The sequence below is a fragment of the Poecilia mexicana genome, unplaced genomic scaffold (genome assembly GCF_051168715.1).
Source record: "Poecilia mexicana isolate PSO_F unplaced genomic scaffold, ASM5116871v1 scaffold_12, whole genome shotgun sequence".
In the NCBI taxonomy this organism is placed as follows: domain Eukaryota; kingdom Metazoa; phylum Chordata; class Actinopteri; order Cyprinodontiformes; family Poeciliidae; genus Poecilia; species Poecilia mexicana.
This window is the reverse complement of record NW_028263381.1, coordinates 25,011,001-25,025,362: the sequence shown is the minus strand read 5'-3', so window position 1 is coordinate 25,025,362 and position 14,362 is coordinate 25,011,001. Positions and strand designations below refer to the sequence as shown.

Here is a 14,362-nt window from a genome sequence, read left to right as displayed (position 1 = left end):
CAGCAGAGATATCTGTGGCTTATATGTTTACTGGTTTAAAAAAAAACAACTTTGGGGTTGTGGTTTATAGTCCGGTGCGGCTCATAGTTAGGAAAATACGGACAATAATCCTTCCTGGATTTTTTCTGTGAAGAACCCAGAGAGGGTTATTTGATTGTGCTTTCTGGAAAACAATACATTTTTACATTTAGGCTAGGGCTGAAACGATTCCTCGATTGATTCGAGTACCTCGATTACTAAAATTCCTCGAGGAAAATTTACCTGCCTCGAAGCTTCGTTAATTTATGTTTTATTAGTTAGCGCACCGTGTTCCGACCGGGACTTCATTTGCGTTGCGCGGAGCTCTCACTTCCGCCTCTGAGTTGTTGACAAAAGCTAAGTCTCAGCGGCATAAAGTCCAATCTTCAAGATTGGCCCGTGGGGATTTTATTGATTGATGATAATGCCCGACTTTTTATCGTTTTTGGGGAACCAATAAGCATCCTTAAAATGACTGGGGAATGCCTGGAGTACGGCAGCATTTCTCCTCCGGGGCTGCTGGTTGAAAGCGAACGGCGGGAAGAGCGCTGAGGTGAGCGGATAGCCTGAACAGGGCGGGCGGCTGAGTAGCTGATGCTTACCGTGTAAATGTAGCTTTACCGACGAACCGCACAATAAATTTCATATCCCGGTCTGAAGAAACGGGTGGCGGAGCGCATCGTACATGGCTGGTAGATGAGTTTCTGAGTGTGACCAGTGAAGGTGTCGTAAATATCCCGTATTGCTTCCCCCCGTGTTCGTCCCCCGGTCTAACGGTTCGTCAGTCCGCTGGTCTATTTCCTCCCCTCCACCCCATCTTACGTTCGTTCATTCGCCCTCTCCTCCCACTCCAGGCGGCATTTCCCGTATTTTCAAACCCAAAGCGTGACAGGTTAGGTGGCAAGGTGAGTTTAATTAATCTATTAAACTCACTGAAGATGAATACATAAACTAAAAGCTGGATTGTAGACATTTTTTATAAGCATATTTGTGAGCCTGCCTCTTTGTTATTAATTCAATATAATTTCAGATTTTTCTATAACTTTTCTTCTGGTTAACTTAGAAAGTGAGCTATTATTGTTACAGGTTAGTTTTCTAAACTACAAAAAAGCAACTGTTAGGGATGCTCAAATATGAAAAATTGGACTGATATTGATATCTGATAGTAACACCGGTATAATGCCAGATTTACCAATATTTCATTTTATAATTTTTTTTATCCGATTACTCGATTAATCGTAAGAATAATCGATAGATTACTCGATTACTAAAATATTCGTTTACAACAGCCCTAATTTAGGCACTCCTGCAATCATCACACTTTTTCTGTTACAAATTTACTTCGGCCGCCACCAGAGAAGGGAAAAGTTATGTGGCTCTCACAGGAAAAGTTTGGGGACCCCTGATTTAAATCATCAACTTGATGCTCTAAATCATGGGTGTCAAACGTACGGCCCGCGGGCCGGAACCGGCCCGCCGAACGATTTAGTCCGGCCCAGGGGCTAAATGTATTATCATTATTCATGAAAAAACATATACTTCGTTTAATTGAAAATCTGCAGTTCCTATACTGTCCACGAGGGGCGCTGTGTTTTATTCAGAGCACACAACATGATGCAACAGTGCAGCGGAACTAACAGCAGATGGCAGCACTGAGCTTCAGGTTCTGTAAACAAGTTCGATTCTATGCTTTACCAGCTTTTTATTTTGGCCCTGGCAACCTCATATTTCTCGTGCATGCTAACATACATACATGTTATGTATGCAAGTTTTTCTATATGTGTGCATTTTATGCATCAACAAATGTACTTAATCAAATGTCTGTTTAAAACAGCTGACACTTAAGATTTCAAATGTGTGAAGCCAGATCATTTGTTCAAATTGCTTCCCAGATGTTGAAAATTGATTTTAAATCTTTTCTTAATGTTTGTCTGTTGTATTTTGTGATGCAGGACAATCTTTTTAAGTTCCAAAAACTGTGAATAAATGTTTTGCAGCATTGTACAATCACTGAGATCAGTTCTTATGCATAATGCACTTAAATAAATGCTTAACTGAGTAAAAGTATTGTTGAAATCTCAGATACCTTTCTTAAAAACTGAGATTATTCATAATATATTTTGTAAAAGTGAAATTCGTTTAATATAAAAAACAACAAGTCCACTTTTATTGGTTCTATTTAATCTTGCAATGAGTTTACTTGTGTGGCCCCCTGCAGATCAGATTAAGCTGTATGCGGCCCCTAAACCAAAATGAGTTTGACACCCCTGGTCTAAATGATTCCCATCAGAACCGGTCCAATCCTCCAACATGTTCCTGATCATTGATCCTCCTGAATAAATTCCAGCCTTGTTTAAAGAGCAGAAAGATCTGATTCTCAGACAAACATGTTGGTTTAAATGACTGAGAAGTTTGATGATCTTAGTGTTGAGCTCTGACATGGAGAAGAACCAGGAGTCGTTTCCACTCTGACCATCCAAGGAGGATCTGATGGAGCTTCATTCAGAACCAGATGGTCAGTTAGGCTGTGTTCACACTGCAGCCTGAAGTGACCCAATTTAAATTTTTTGTATTTTTTGTATTGCTAAATCATATCCACATGAGATATTATTTAGATTAACTCTTGAAATTTTGGAGAATCAGTCATGTTGGATCAGAGATGTAAATGAAATCAAAAAATGAATTAATCAAAACTTTTTTCTTTCAGCATTAATCTGTCTGTTGTCCAATTTAAAGAACAATCCAAATATCTACCTACAAATAAAATTCACCTCTATCTTTGTGTTTGTGTGTTAATTTTATTATTGGATTAAATAAATGTGTCTGTTTAATTTGACAAACTTAAGTTGATGCAAAAACAATATGACTTGCAGTTAAATGTTTGTAGTTCAAATGTCATGTCAACATAATAATTTATGTGTCCTGGTTGTTGATTTTCTTTGTTCTTTATGTTTTAAATATTAGAGGTGACAGTAGAAAAGTGAGTTGATTCTGGTTAAATATTGTTTCCTGTTTGTAACTTATGGTGTCAATAACTGGCCAGTAGGGGGCAGTATCACTCCATTAATGATGGTGAAATGGATTTCAGGGAAAATCAGTTTAGTTTTTGAGACTTCTGATAAGATGGATGTGGAGAAGCTCTGGTTAGAGACTGGATCTAAGCAGAGCTTTATTATTCAGTTAAGATCTTTCATTAATTTTTGCAGTACCAACAATCCAGTTGGTCTCCAAAGAAGTCTAAACTCACTGGAGTCCAGTAAAGTCCATGTTACCATGTTCCTTATTGGAACATGTTACTATGGATACTTAAATGTCAATAATGTAATACATATGAAAAGAAGATAACATAGAATTCGTTCTAATGTTCGAATGGCAACAGAACTTGGTATCGTCTCTTGGCCACAATGACAGATATAAACAGTTACAGCAGTTAGAAACAGCTCACCTCTCTGATGGTGGAGATCCAGGAGATTGAAAGTAAATGAGTTCATGCTTTGACCAGTCGCTCTTAAAGGACACACAGCTGGGCTCTGGTTCTGGTTCTGGTTCTGGTTTGAGTCTCTGATGGATCCTGATAGAAACATTCTCATTAAAATTTCTGTAGAGTTTTGCTTTATTATTTTTAATGTGGCACATAGTAAAATAAATAATTGTGAGATACAATATAACCAGACAGATCATTGATGATGTAAATTATTCCCATCAGAACCAATCCAATCCTCTAACATGTTTCTCAACATTGATCCTCCTGAATAATGTTCAGGCTATCTTAAAGATCTGTTTCTGAGGCAAACATGTTGGTTTGAAGTGACTGAGAGAACAGTTGGTGATTTCACTGTTGGTCTTTGACATTTAGAAGATGCCAGAGTCCTTTCCACTGTGAAGATCCAAGAAAAACTTGACAGAGCTTCACTCAGAAGAAAGATGGTCAGTTAGGCTGGGTTCACATTGCAGCCTGAAGTGACCCAATTCCGACTTTTTGTCAAATCGGATTTTTTTGGCGTGGTCGTTGATACTTCCAAATATATGCAACCTGTATGTCATTTTATGTCATACATAAAAATGTATTGTTTTCTAGAAAGTACAATCAAATAACCCTCTCTGGGTTCTTCACAGAACAAATCCAGGAAGGATTATTGTCCGTATTTTCCAAACTATGAGCCACACCGGCCTATATGCCACAACCCCAAAGTTTTTAAAAAAAAACCAGTAAACATATAAGCCGCAGATATCTCTGCCGCTCCAGGTTTTCCACAGTGATGCAGCAGCAGAGGGGAGCGGACAGCCAAAATTTGAGTCATAACAAGTCAATTGAATATCACATTTATTAGGGTTGAAAAAGAAAAAGTTGCTAAGATTAGAGTTAGCTGAACTGATTACAGTAGTTTACGAACGGTAACTGTAACAGTAAAAGTGCTGATCCTTCGTGTCTGACTAGCATGTGCTAAATGAAAATGGGCGCTTCCTTCTTCTGCTGATGCTGCTTGTTCTTCTTCTTCTTTAGATTTCAACGGCAGCTTGCATCCATTATTGCTGCACTACTGCCATCTACTGGATCCTAATATCCCAATATTATTTAAAAAAATGAAAAAGCTTCGTTTTCCCCTCAATGCTATTTAACTGATCCACAACATTCTCAAATTTCAATTCCCTATTAAAACCTAATTCTGTTTTAAAGGGCACTTTCTTCTTTTATTTCCAATTTTGACTTCCAATGATTCACTTCCTGCTAAAGAGCCCCCTGGTGGTTGAAGAAAAATCCACATATAAACGGCTTGTAGTCCGGAAAATACGGTATATGAAAAAAAATCTGAATGTTCTCACGTATTGTTCAGGGGCCGGACCAAATGTGGAGGTAGGCCGCATCCGGCCCGCAGGCCGTAGTTTGGGGACCCCTGGTTTAACAGTTTTACTGCAATATTTATGGCAGCACGACTAGTCGGTGCTGACTATGAGTTTGTAATTTCCCTCATCCGTTCCAAAAACTGTCACTTAAATTTTAAACCCTTATAGATACTTTTCTGTAACACTTGCTAGTGTGATACATTTCAGTAAATGTTCCTCATTTGTACATGTATTTCTTAAGGATATGTGGCAGGTAGTAAACAGGCCTACATGAGGCTACTCAGATTTCACTTTTAGCTTTCTGCAGTTAAAGCTAAAGACAAACTAACATCACTGCCTTTCCAGAATTTGTCCTCTCATCATTGTGGATGTAACTTTGCTTCAGTCTTTTTCCTGTTGTTGAATCAGCACTGATCTTCTCAGTGCTTCATGCTTTCTCCAACATAGTAAAGTGTTAGGTAAATTGTATTATTATCAACTATTTGGTATATCTTTATTATGTTCTTAGTTTATGTATTCTTACTTATTTAGTTTAGTCATATGTTTTAAGGAATGTTTCTGTATTGTTAATCACTCTGGCTTCCTTCCTCAGAGGAGGCCTCTCTGAAGAAGAGCAGTGACAGCAGCTCTTCTCAGAACGGCCTGCTTTGACCTCTTAGATAGCTATAAAACCATCGCCGTGAAGATGTACAACTTGTCCTGCTTGATCCTGGGTCAGGAACTGGATAAGCTAGTGCGAGATAGATTGTGTTGTTAGTTAGCTATAATCTTGGCGCTGTGACTGTGTGATGAAGTGTCTTTCCCCCTCCCTTTAGAGTTACAGCGCTCTCTGTGATTAGGGATCCTAAAGACAATAAAAAGAGAGGGGCAGGCAAATGTGCTTCAGAGCGGTAGGAGATTTGTAACTGAAAGCACATCTCTGTCTGTTCTCCTCGCGAGTATTAAGAATCTAACTTTCTCTTGTCTTTCCTGTGTTATGTGCTGTGTTTAATAGGTGTCAACTCTGACATAATTTGGTCCTTCGAGCCGGAGCTCAACATACCGGAAGGATTCCAGCGGGTAAGGTAGATGCCAGTAGAGACCGTGCACGGCAAGCTTCCTAGTGGAAGCTTTTCAGAACCTGTTCAAGGGCTGACACTCTGCCTGCCTGCTGGGATCTGAAGGTTGACGAGACTCCAAGGAAAGGCAACAGGGGTGAGTGATTCTTGTTTTAAAATAAAGAAAAAAAAAAAAAAAAGTGTGGCGAGTGACTGGGGGTCATTGCGCGTAAATAAAACCCTGGAAATTCTAGACTCTAACAGGTAACTAAATTAATGCACAAAATCCGCGTAGGATAGCGAAAGTCCTAGCGCAAAGTCTTCGTGTAACAGGCGGACGGAGCCTGGTGCTGTGCAAGGTTGGAGACCTTGTCCTGTTAGGCTGCGGGGCCTGTCTAATACCCGTGGTAGCGGACTGCGGAGTCCGGCGACAAACAGGCGCTTAATTTCCGTCGCAAAAAGTGTGGAAGTGAGAGTGATTGGAGGTTTAAATACCACTCGGTATTTTACCTCATATAAAACAGTAGGGTTGTAAGCAGCAAACCTCTTGTGGATGCAATAGGCAAGATTTTCCCACTCGAAAGAGTTGAAGTGGAGAATACCACAACAAGGTATTTTTAATTGCTGGCCTACTGAAACAAACTCCAGTTCATAGGACTCCCTAGGAGTCAATGAACCTGGACCAAATTTAAATAAATAAATTTTTGAAGCTAAAATAGCAAACCAAAGGTAAATAAATTAATAACTTTTCAAATTAAATTGCAAGTACTTTAAATAATGGGAAACACGAATTCTTGTAATTCCTCACTCGCTGAGGGTCCCGAAGGGGATGAGAAGTACATGCTGTCCAGATTTCCTGGTAGCACTGTATACATGACAAAATGGAAGAAGAAATATGGAGTAGAGGGAAAATTAAAATTTGAACAATGGCAAATTGTAGTGAAAACTTTGGAGAACAGTGTAATGGGAAAAAGAGGAAGAAAAAAGGCGAAAAAGGAGGAGGAGTTGAGTTGTGCTAAATTATGGTTAAAAGAATCCGAGAACTTATTTGTAAGAACAAAAGAAAGCACACGGACTGCTGTAACGGTGCAGGGAGCGCAAGCTCCTGCAGCCACTCCTCCCCCCGCCGCTGCAGCAGCTCCGTCTGCCCCAGTATCAGCTGCTGCGGTCTCAGCAGCACGACTGTACCCCTCACTAGACGAAGGGGCCCAAGACTTATATGTTTTCAGACCCTGGACCTTAGAAGAAGCCAGGAAGGCTGTGGAAGGAATAACACCTGCAGCAGAGGATCCCAATATATGGGTAGAAGACATGACTGGCTTAATTCATTCCTATAGATTAAATGGGACAGAAGCAGGGGAAGCTGCAATGCTCTCACTAGGGAAAGACTGGGCAAAAGTAAGAGGGAATTATACGGGAAAAATAACTGATCAAAATGGTAGATTAGGCCCAATAAGATACCCTATGGGAACTAATCCAGAACGGAGTGAAGCATTCAAAGCACAATGGGACCCATTATGTGAAAGAGTCAAAAGAAATTTTCGCAAAAAAGCAAATTTCCGCCACTTGGCAGGGATAAAACAAATAGCTGGAGAAAAAGTAGATGATTTCCGTTTGCGTTTTGAAAAAGAGTTTAAAATGCATAGTGGGATAACTTTTAATGAAGATGACACCAGTGCATATCAGCAGCAACTGAAAAATGCTTTGCTGACGGGCTTTCGCCCTGAAATTGGGGGATGGATAAGAAAACACCTGGTTGAAATTGAAACTGTCCCTGTCTCACAATTAACCACGTGGGCAATTCATGCTGAAAAAATCTTTGAAAAACCTAATCAAGGATTAGATGTTTTTCAGCTGGATGAATTTGGAGGTTTAGGAACCTCTGCCTTTTTCAACGGCCCGATGAAAGGCCGCAGAGACAGAGGAGGTCGCACTAGGCGACGAACCAAAAATGATACCCCACAAAATCCACGCAGTCCAAATGGCTGCTGGATTTGTGGCGGTACTGGCCACTGGGCAAGAAACTGCCCTTCAAAGAATGCTGCACGGGACAACAGGAGGGGTGGTGGAGTGAGGAGACCTCAAAAAGGAGTAATCCTCAGCATGATCAGACTTTATCACACCCCAAAAAGACAAACCACCACACCAAATTGATGTAATGGTGGACATGTGTGCAGCTTGGGATACGTTAAGTAGAATCATAAAAGAAATTGAATTTCTGTGCAATACCGGTGCATAAAAATATTTATATATATTTTTTTACGTTACCAAAATTAGGTTTAAACCTCACAAGTGACAAATAATTCATTTTAAGTATACTACTGTGGAAATAAATTAAACACCTCTAAGTGTTGAAAATAATTGATAATTGAATTTAACTCAAGAATTTGATTTAGAGTTTAATTCTATAAAGAATCTACAAATTGATTGTTTTTGTGGGATTTTTCATATTGGATGAATGACAATTATTATGAGAAGAGAGAAATGTTACTACAAAATTGAGTAACGGATGAAACTATTGACCATTTAATATCAGAGATAAAAAACTTACGTTGTTAACTTGTCTGAAATGCAAGGTTAAGTGAAAGTCTGAGATTTTAAGCAACCTGATAGATATAAATGGCTACTAAAATTGATGATTGTGAATGACAGCAACACTTTCTAGATTTCAGTCTAAAACATTTTAATCTAGATTTGATTTATAGTCAAATTCAAAAGAAAAATCTTGGATTAGAGGATTTGAGGTTTGGTTAATTTAAAGATGGACATTTTTATTCTTGAGGAATTCGATAGAAATGTTGAAAGCTGCTGAATTTAACAAAGAATAACCAAAATATAATCCTGCAATTAAAAGACTGTCTGCTAAAATATCTTCTATAGTGAACCTATGAGTTCACCTGTCCTCCCAAGCACTTTATTAGAAGCTTACGTGACTGTGACACATGGGCAATGCCATGTGTTAAACGGGGGGGGGAAAGGGAAATGAGGTGATAAAAATAATATAATATAAATTGGTGCCTAATTATGCGGAAATTGTGGCACCTTTAAACAAATTAATGTATAGTGAAAATCTCAAAATATAAAGCAGGCCCTTGTGTCAACCTCTGCCCTAGCTTTACCAAATTATCAAAAACCTTTTGTTCAGATGATGGATTGCAAAGGTCATTTTATGACCTCGGTATTGGCACAACAACATGGTGATAACATGAGACCGGTTGCATATTACTCCTCTAACCTAGATAGTGTGGCGTGTGCGTTGCCTCACTGTGTGAGGGCTGTTATTGCTGCTTCCATGGCTGTTGAAGTTAGCGCTCCTATTGTACTATTTCATCCATTAACACTAAGAGTACCACACGCGGTATCAGCACTATTACTGCAGATAAATATGACCTTTTCATCACCTTTTTAGCAGAACAAACGGCTAGACGTAGAAGCAATTTAAAGGATCTACCATTAGGCAAAGGTGAAACACTTTTTGTGGATGGTTGCTCAGAAAAAGATGAACTAGGGAAAACTCAAACTGGGTATGCAGTGGTAACTGATAAGACAGTGCTAAAAGCTGAAAAGCTCCCTTCACATTACTCAGCCCAAGCTGCCGAATTAATTGCACTTACCACAGCTTGCAAACTTATGAAAGATAAAACAGTAACGATTTATGCTGACAGTATGCATTTGCAACTGTTCATACCTTTGCACAATATTGGAAGCATAGAGGTATGGTAACATCTACAGGAAAGCTAGTGACACATGCAGACTTGTTGAAAGAATTACTTGAAGCTGTACAACTCCAAAAGCAACTACCAATCTGCAAATGTGCGGCACACACTGCAGGGACAGACATAGTGTCCCTGGGGAATGCGTTCGCTGATAAGATGGCAAACAAGCAGCGACAGGAACAGTAACAGTGTTGCATTTAGAAGACAGTTCAATCTTGTGATAAAAAATTCTACGTGAAATGCAACAAGCAAGTCCACAAAATGAAAAAGAATTATGGACGAAGAAAGGAGCAACAATAATAAATATTTTACCAAAAAATCTATATAAATGGGCTGCAATATCGAGCCATGGTGTGTCACATGTCTCGACAGGGGGAATGGTCGGACAAGTACATCAGTATTATACTACTTATGGATTTATTTCCTATTCAAAAATTTTTTTGTAGAACTTGTTTAATCTGCGCAAAACACAACATTCCACAGACTGTTTACAGTGACAAGTGATGTGAGAATGACATTGAAAAACTACTGTGCTTATCATCCTTAGAGTGCAGGGTTGGTGGAAAGAACAAATGGTACTGTGAAAAGCAGATTAAAACATGTCTTGGAGGAACTAGTAGGCCCTGGACGCAATGTTTAGACTTGGTAAAATTATACATTAACATTACAAGTACATCAAAACTTACACCTCTTTAAACATTATTTGGAAGGCTGTATAGATTGTCACAGTTTAATAATCAATGGTAAATAGATGAGGAAGCTACTTAAGCTGATTGTATGAGAAGCCAACTTAAATAAACAAAAACAAACTATTCTGGCCTATACTCTCATCTCGGCGTATTTTCCTAAGTGGGACGGGCCGTACCAGGTGCTGCTGACTACTCCCACAGCCATAAAAATAGCAGAAAGGTCATTTCAGCACAGAAGTAAAAAGAAAAAAAAGAAAAAAAAAAAAAGACAGAATAAGTTCCGGAGGCTCACTGACCTACAGGGCAAAGGCCAGGTTGCAAAGGGGGCTAAACCAAATAGTTTGACCGTCTCAAAACTGGTGAAGATTGTCCACAACCCTGGAGCATCCTTAGGAGCCGAACGAACTTAAATATTACTGAAATGGCGAATAAAAATGTTGTTTTTATTTTCATTTTATGTTTTCAGCCTGGACAAAATAATAACTGCTTATTATTTTATTATTCTTATTATTAATGGTAGATCAGGCTTCTAAATTAGTAAAGCAAGATTGTGTAGTATGTATGGAACCAAGACATTTACTATGGGCAACCCTAGCAACCATTAAAAAGTAATTCTTAATGATGAGTAAAACTAATCCTAAAAGCACTTGTAGGATTTATGTTCAATATTTCCTCTTGCAGTAACTGATGAAAAGATTCCTTTCTAAAAAGAAAGCGCAAATAAGTATGACGATTCTTGATGAGCTTTCACTTTTAGGTCAGTGTTTTGACCCCACCTACTGATTGACTGCAACAAAGTTGGTAGCTTACTGGCCTTGCCTGCCTTTCATGTTGGCCGCATTTTCTGTACGGACTTTTTATTTTTCTCATTTTCATTACTGACCTTACTTGAAGGGAAAACTTAAGGCTTACAAACCCTTTGTATGTTCTGTCCTGGAGGGGATACTAAGAAGCTGGTTCAGTTGTAAACTAGGTTAAGTTAACCTTGTATAGGTAAAGCGCCTAATTTTTAACTAAATGATGCCTGCAGGTATATCTATTAGCAAGTTTAATTTTGTCTGCACTTGGTTGTGTACATTACTTTAAGTTTATTTGACTAATTTACCAGTATATAAATAAAAAAGAAGTCATTCAAAATGCATTTGCCTTGTTTTACTTTTTACTTATACTTTTCATTACCTTACTTGAGTAGATCCATTATTACAGTAATTTCCATACTTAAAGACGAGACATTTCAGATGCTTTAAGACTTTAACTGAAGTAAACTTTCTGTCAGTGACTTGGATTTTTACATAAGTCATATTTTGGAGAGATGTCTGGTGGTGGAGTGATAATGACAGGCTTTTTGATAAGTTACCCTGAAAGGTTACAGGTTTCTGTGCTCCAGTTTCTTTATTGCCTGTATCTGTTTATCCTAGGTGAGACACCGATCTAACACATGTTCTGTCTTACCCTTTCCAGAAATGAGAGCTGTCATGGGAACATGTGCGTCTACATACATCCATGCCATCCGGGTCCCTCACCAATTTTGACCGATCAGGTTTTGAATCTACAGTTTGTTGGTGGTGTACTGTAAACAGGGACGTAGACGGGATCAATTTCATTCATTACAACGTGCCGAACTAGGTAACTGGACACAGGCTGAGTTCTAGGCGGTTCATGAGCAGCTGGCCGCTACTTCACTGATGGCTTTCCAAAACTGTGTAGCTCTTGACATGTTGCTGGCTGAGAAAAGGGTGGGTGTGTGTTGTCTTTGGAGAAAGATGTTGTATATACCTGCCAACCAACGCAGCAGCCGATGAGAGCCTGGCGGAGGCCATTACGGGGAACCGAACCCTGAATGGCAAAATGAAGGACGCCTCTGGAGCAAACACCTCTATGTGGGATGCATGGTTTGAGGTTGTTGGAAGGTACCAAACCCTTGTGTCCTCTGCTTTAGTATCAATGGCAGTCTTTGCTGCCATTCTAACCTTGTGTGAATGCCGTTGTACTTTTTGCCTGCGTTCTTTGTTTAACCGTATCATCACCACAGCAATTTTGCCCATGGAGGACCGGATGGCACAGATGTATCCTTTGTTCATAAAACATGCTGAGTCTGACACAGAATCCTCTGCTGAGGATTCCCCTCACATGTATTTAGATCCTAGTTTTTGAACTGAGTACAACCCTTGAGTGAAAAAATATTTCCGTTCTTAAAAAATAAACCCCCAGCTGAAAATCGTTTGAAGTGGCTGTTTAGAAGGGATGTGAGACTTAGAACAAATATTTGATAAACAGGGGGGAATGTTAGGTAAATTGTATTATTATCAACTATTTGGTATATCTTTATTATGTTCTTAGTTTATGTATTCTTACTTATTTAGTTTAGTCATATGTTTTAAGGAATGTTTCTGTATTGTTAATCACTCTGGCTTGCTTCCTCAGAGGAGGCCTCTCTGAAGAAGAGCAGTGACAGCAGCTCTTCTCAGAACGGCCTGCTTTGACCTCTTAGATAGCTATAAAACCATCGCCGTGAAGATGTACAACTTGTCCTGCTTGATCCTGGGTCAGGAACTGGATAAGCTAGTGCGAGATAGATTGTGTTGTTAGTTAGCTATAATCTTGGCGCTGTGACTGTGTGATGAAGTGTCTTTCCCCCTCCCCTTAGAGTTACAGCGCTCTCTGTGATTAGGGATCCTAAAGACAATAAAAAGAGAGGGGCAGGCAAATGTGCTTCAGAGCAGTTGGAGATTTGTAACTGAAAGCACATCTCTGTCTGTTCTCCTCGCGAGTATTAAGAATCTAACTTTCTCTTGTCTTTCCTGTGTTATGTGCTGTGTTTAATAGGTGTCAACTCTGACATAAAGGTTGGTTTAAGTACATTTGAAACTCAGATTTTTTTTTTCTGTAACACATGCTAGTGTGATACATTTCAGTAAAAGTTCCTCATCTGTAAATTTATATGTGACGCAGACTAAACAGGCCTTGGCCAGGCTGCTCATATTTATCTTTCAGTTTTCCCCAAAGTTGGAAGTGTTTTACACTACACAACCAGGTTCCAAGAGTTGCTCCAACATGGTAAATTGTTTTGTTACCTTTAAAATTATCTACAGCTTTTTTCTCTGACTTTTACGCTGCATGTTTTTTGGCCCTAATGATTCTTTCCCTCCATCCGTTATCTTACATGCTTAAATGTGTTCACTAACAAAATACAGTACGCCTGTAGTTGTTGAAGGTTCCATTACTAAAACTTATAAATGATCAATGTGAACCATCAGTCTGTATTAAAATATTTAATACAATTTGTATTATTTATTTAGATTTGATGTTTTGATGTGAGTACTTGGATTTCTATCGATTTATTGAATGATACTCTATGTAGATATTTATCAAACTGAATGATCATTCAGGTTTTATTTTTATTTTTTTATTTTCTTTCAATGTTTGTTGCAAAAATTCATAAGTATGCTGGCTATCAACCAATAATTCAGTCAGTGAATCTTTGATTTTTTTCTCAAGTAGACCCTCTCACAGAGACTTACTTACATCTTCTTACACTTGGCCCAACTTATAATAATATTGACTAAGTTTGCTATTGGTACACTTTACCTAAAAACATAAATAAAATAAAATGACATACTCACTACACAACCGGGCTCCAAGAGTTGGTCACTGAGCCCCTCCCTCACCTGTCAAATTTGATTGACTAAAGGGTGTACTTATAGTCTCTTCAGATTCATATGCGCATTCACTGAACCCTTCTTTTGTGATAAATAAAATGATTTTTTTTTTCCAAATTCAAGACATATCGGTGACCCGACTAGAGTCTAGTTGGGTCTTTCCAGACCCAACTAGACTCTAGTTGGGTCTAGTCTAGTGACCCAACTAGACTAGAGTCTAGTTGATCTAGGTGATCTTCTTAAAGTTGGGTCACTTTAAGAAGATCACCAAGTCTTCTGAAAAGGTAGAGTCTCTGGGAACAGTTCTTCAAAATATAGTCAGTGTTTTCAGCAGAGTTGAGCTGACTGTCCAGGAACGACCTAAATTTGCCAGTTTCAACAGGTTGGCCATCAAGTGG

The 14,362-nt window shown here is 38.9% G+C and overlaps 1 protein-coding gene across 2 annotated transcripts in view; it reads right to left on the bottom strand.

Moving 5' to 3' along the window:
• Nucleotides 1–14,362, bottom strand: part of LOC148156269 (NLR family CARD domain-containing protein 3-like) — a 36,289-nt gene that overhangs the window by 17,350 nt on the left and 4,577 nt on the right. The window contains exon 4 of one of the 2 annotated variants that reach the window (XM_088011177.1): nucleotides 3,464–3,589. The exons of the other annotated variant lie outside the window; for it this stretch is intronic. Coding sequence (XP_087867303.1) covers nucleotides 3,464–3,589 — 126 coding nt within the window. The remainder of the gene's footprint in view (nucleotides 1–3,463; nucleotides 3,590–14,362) is intronic. 2 annotated transcript variants of the gene reach the window in all.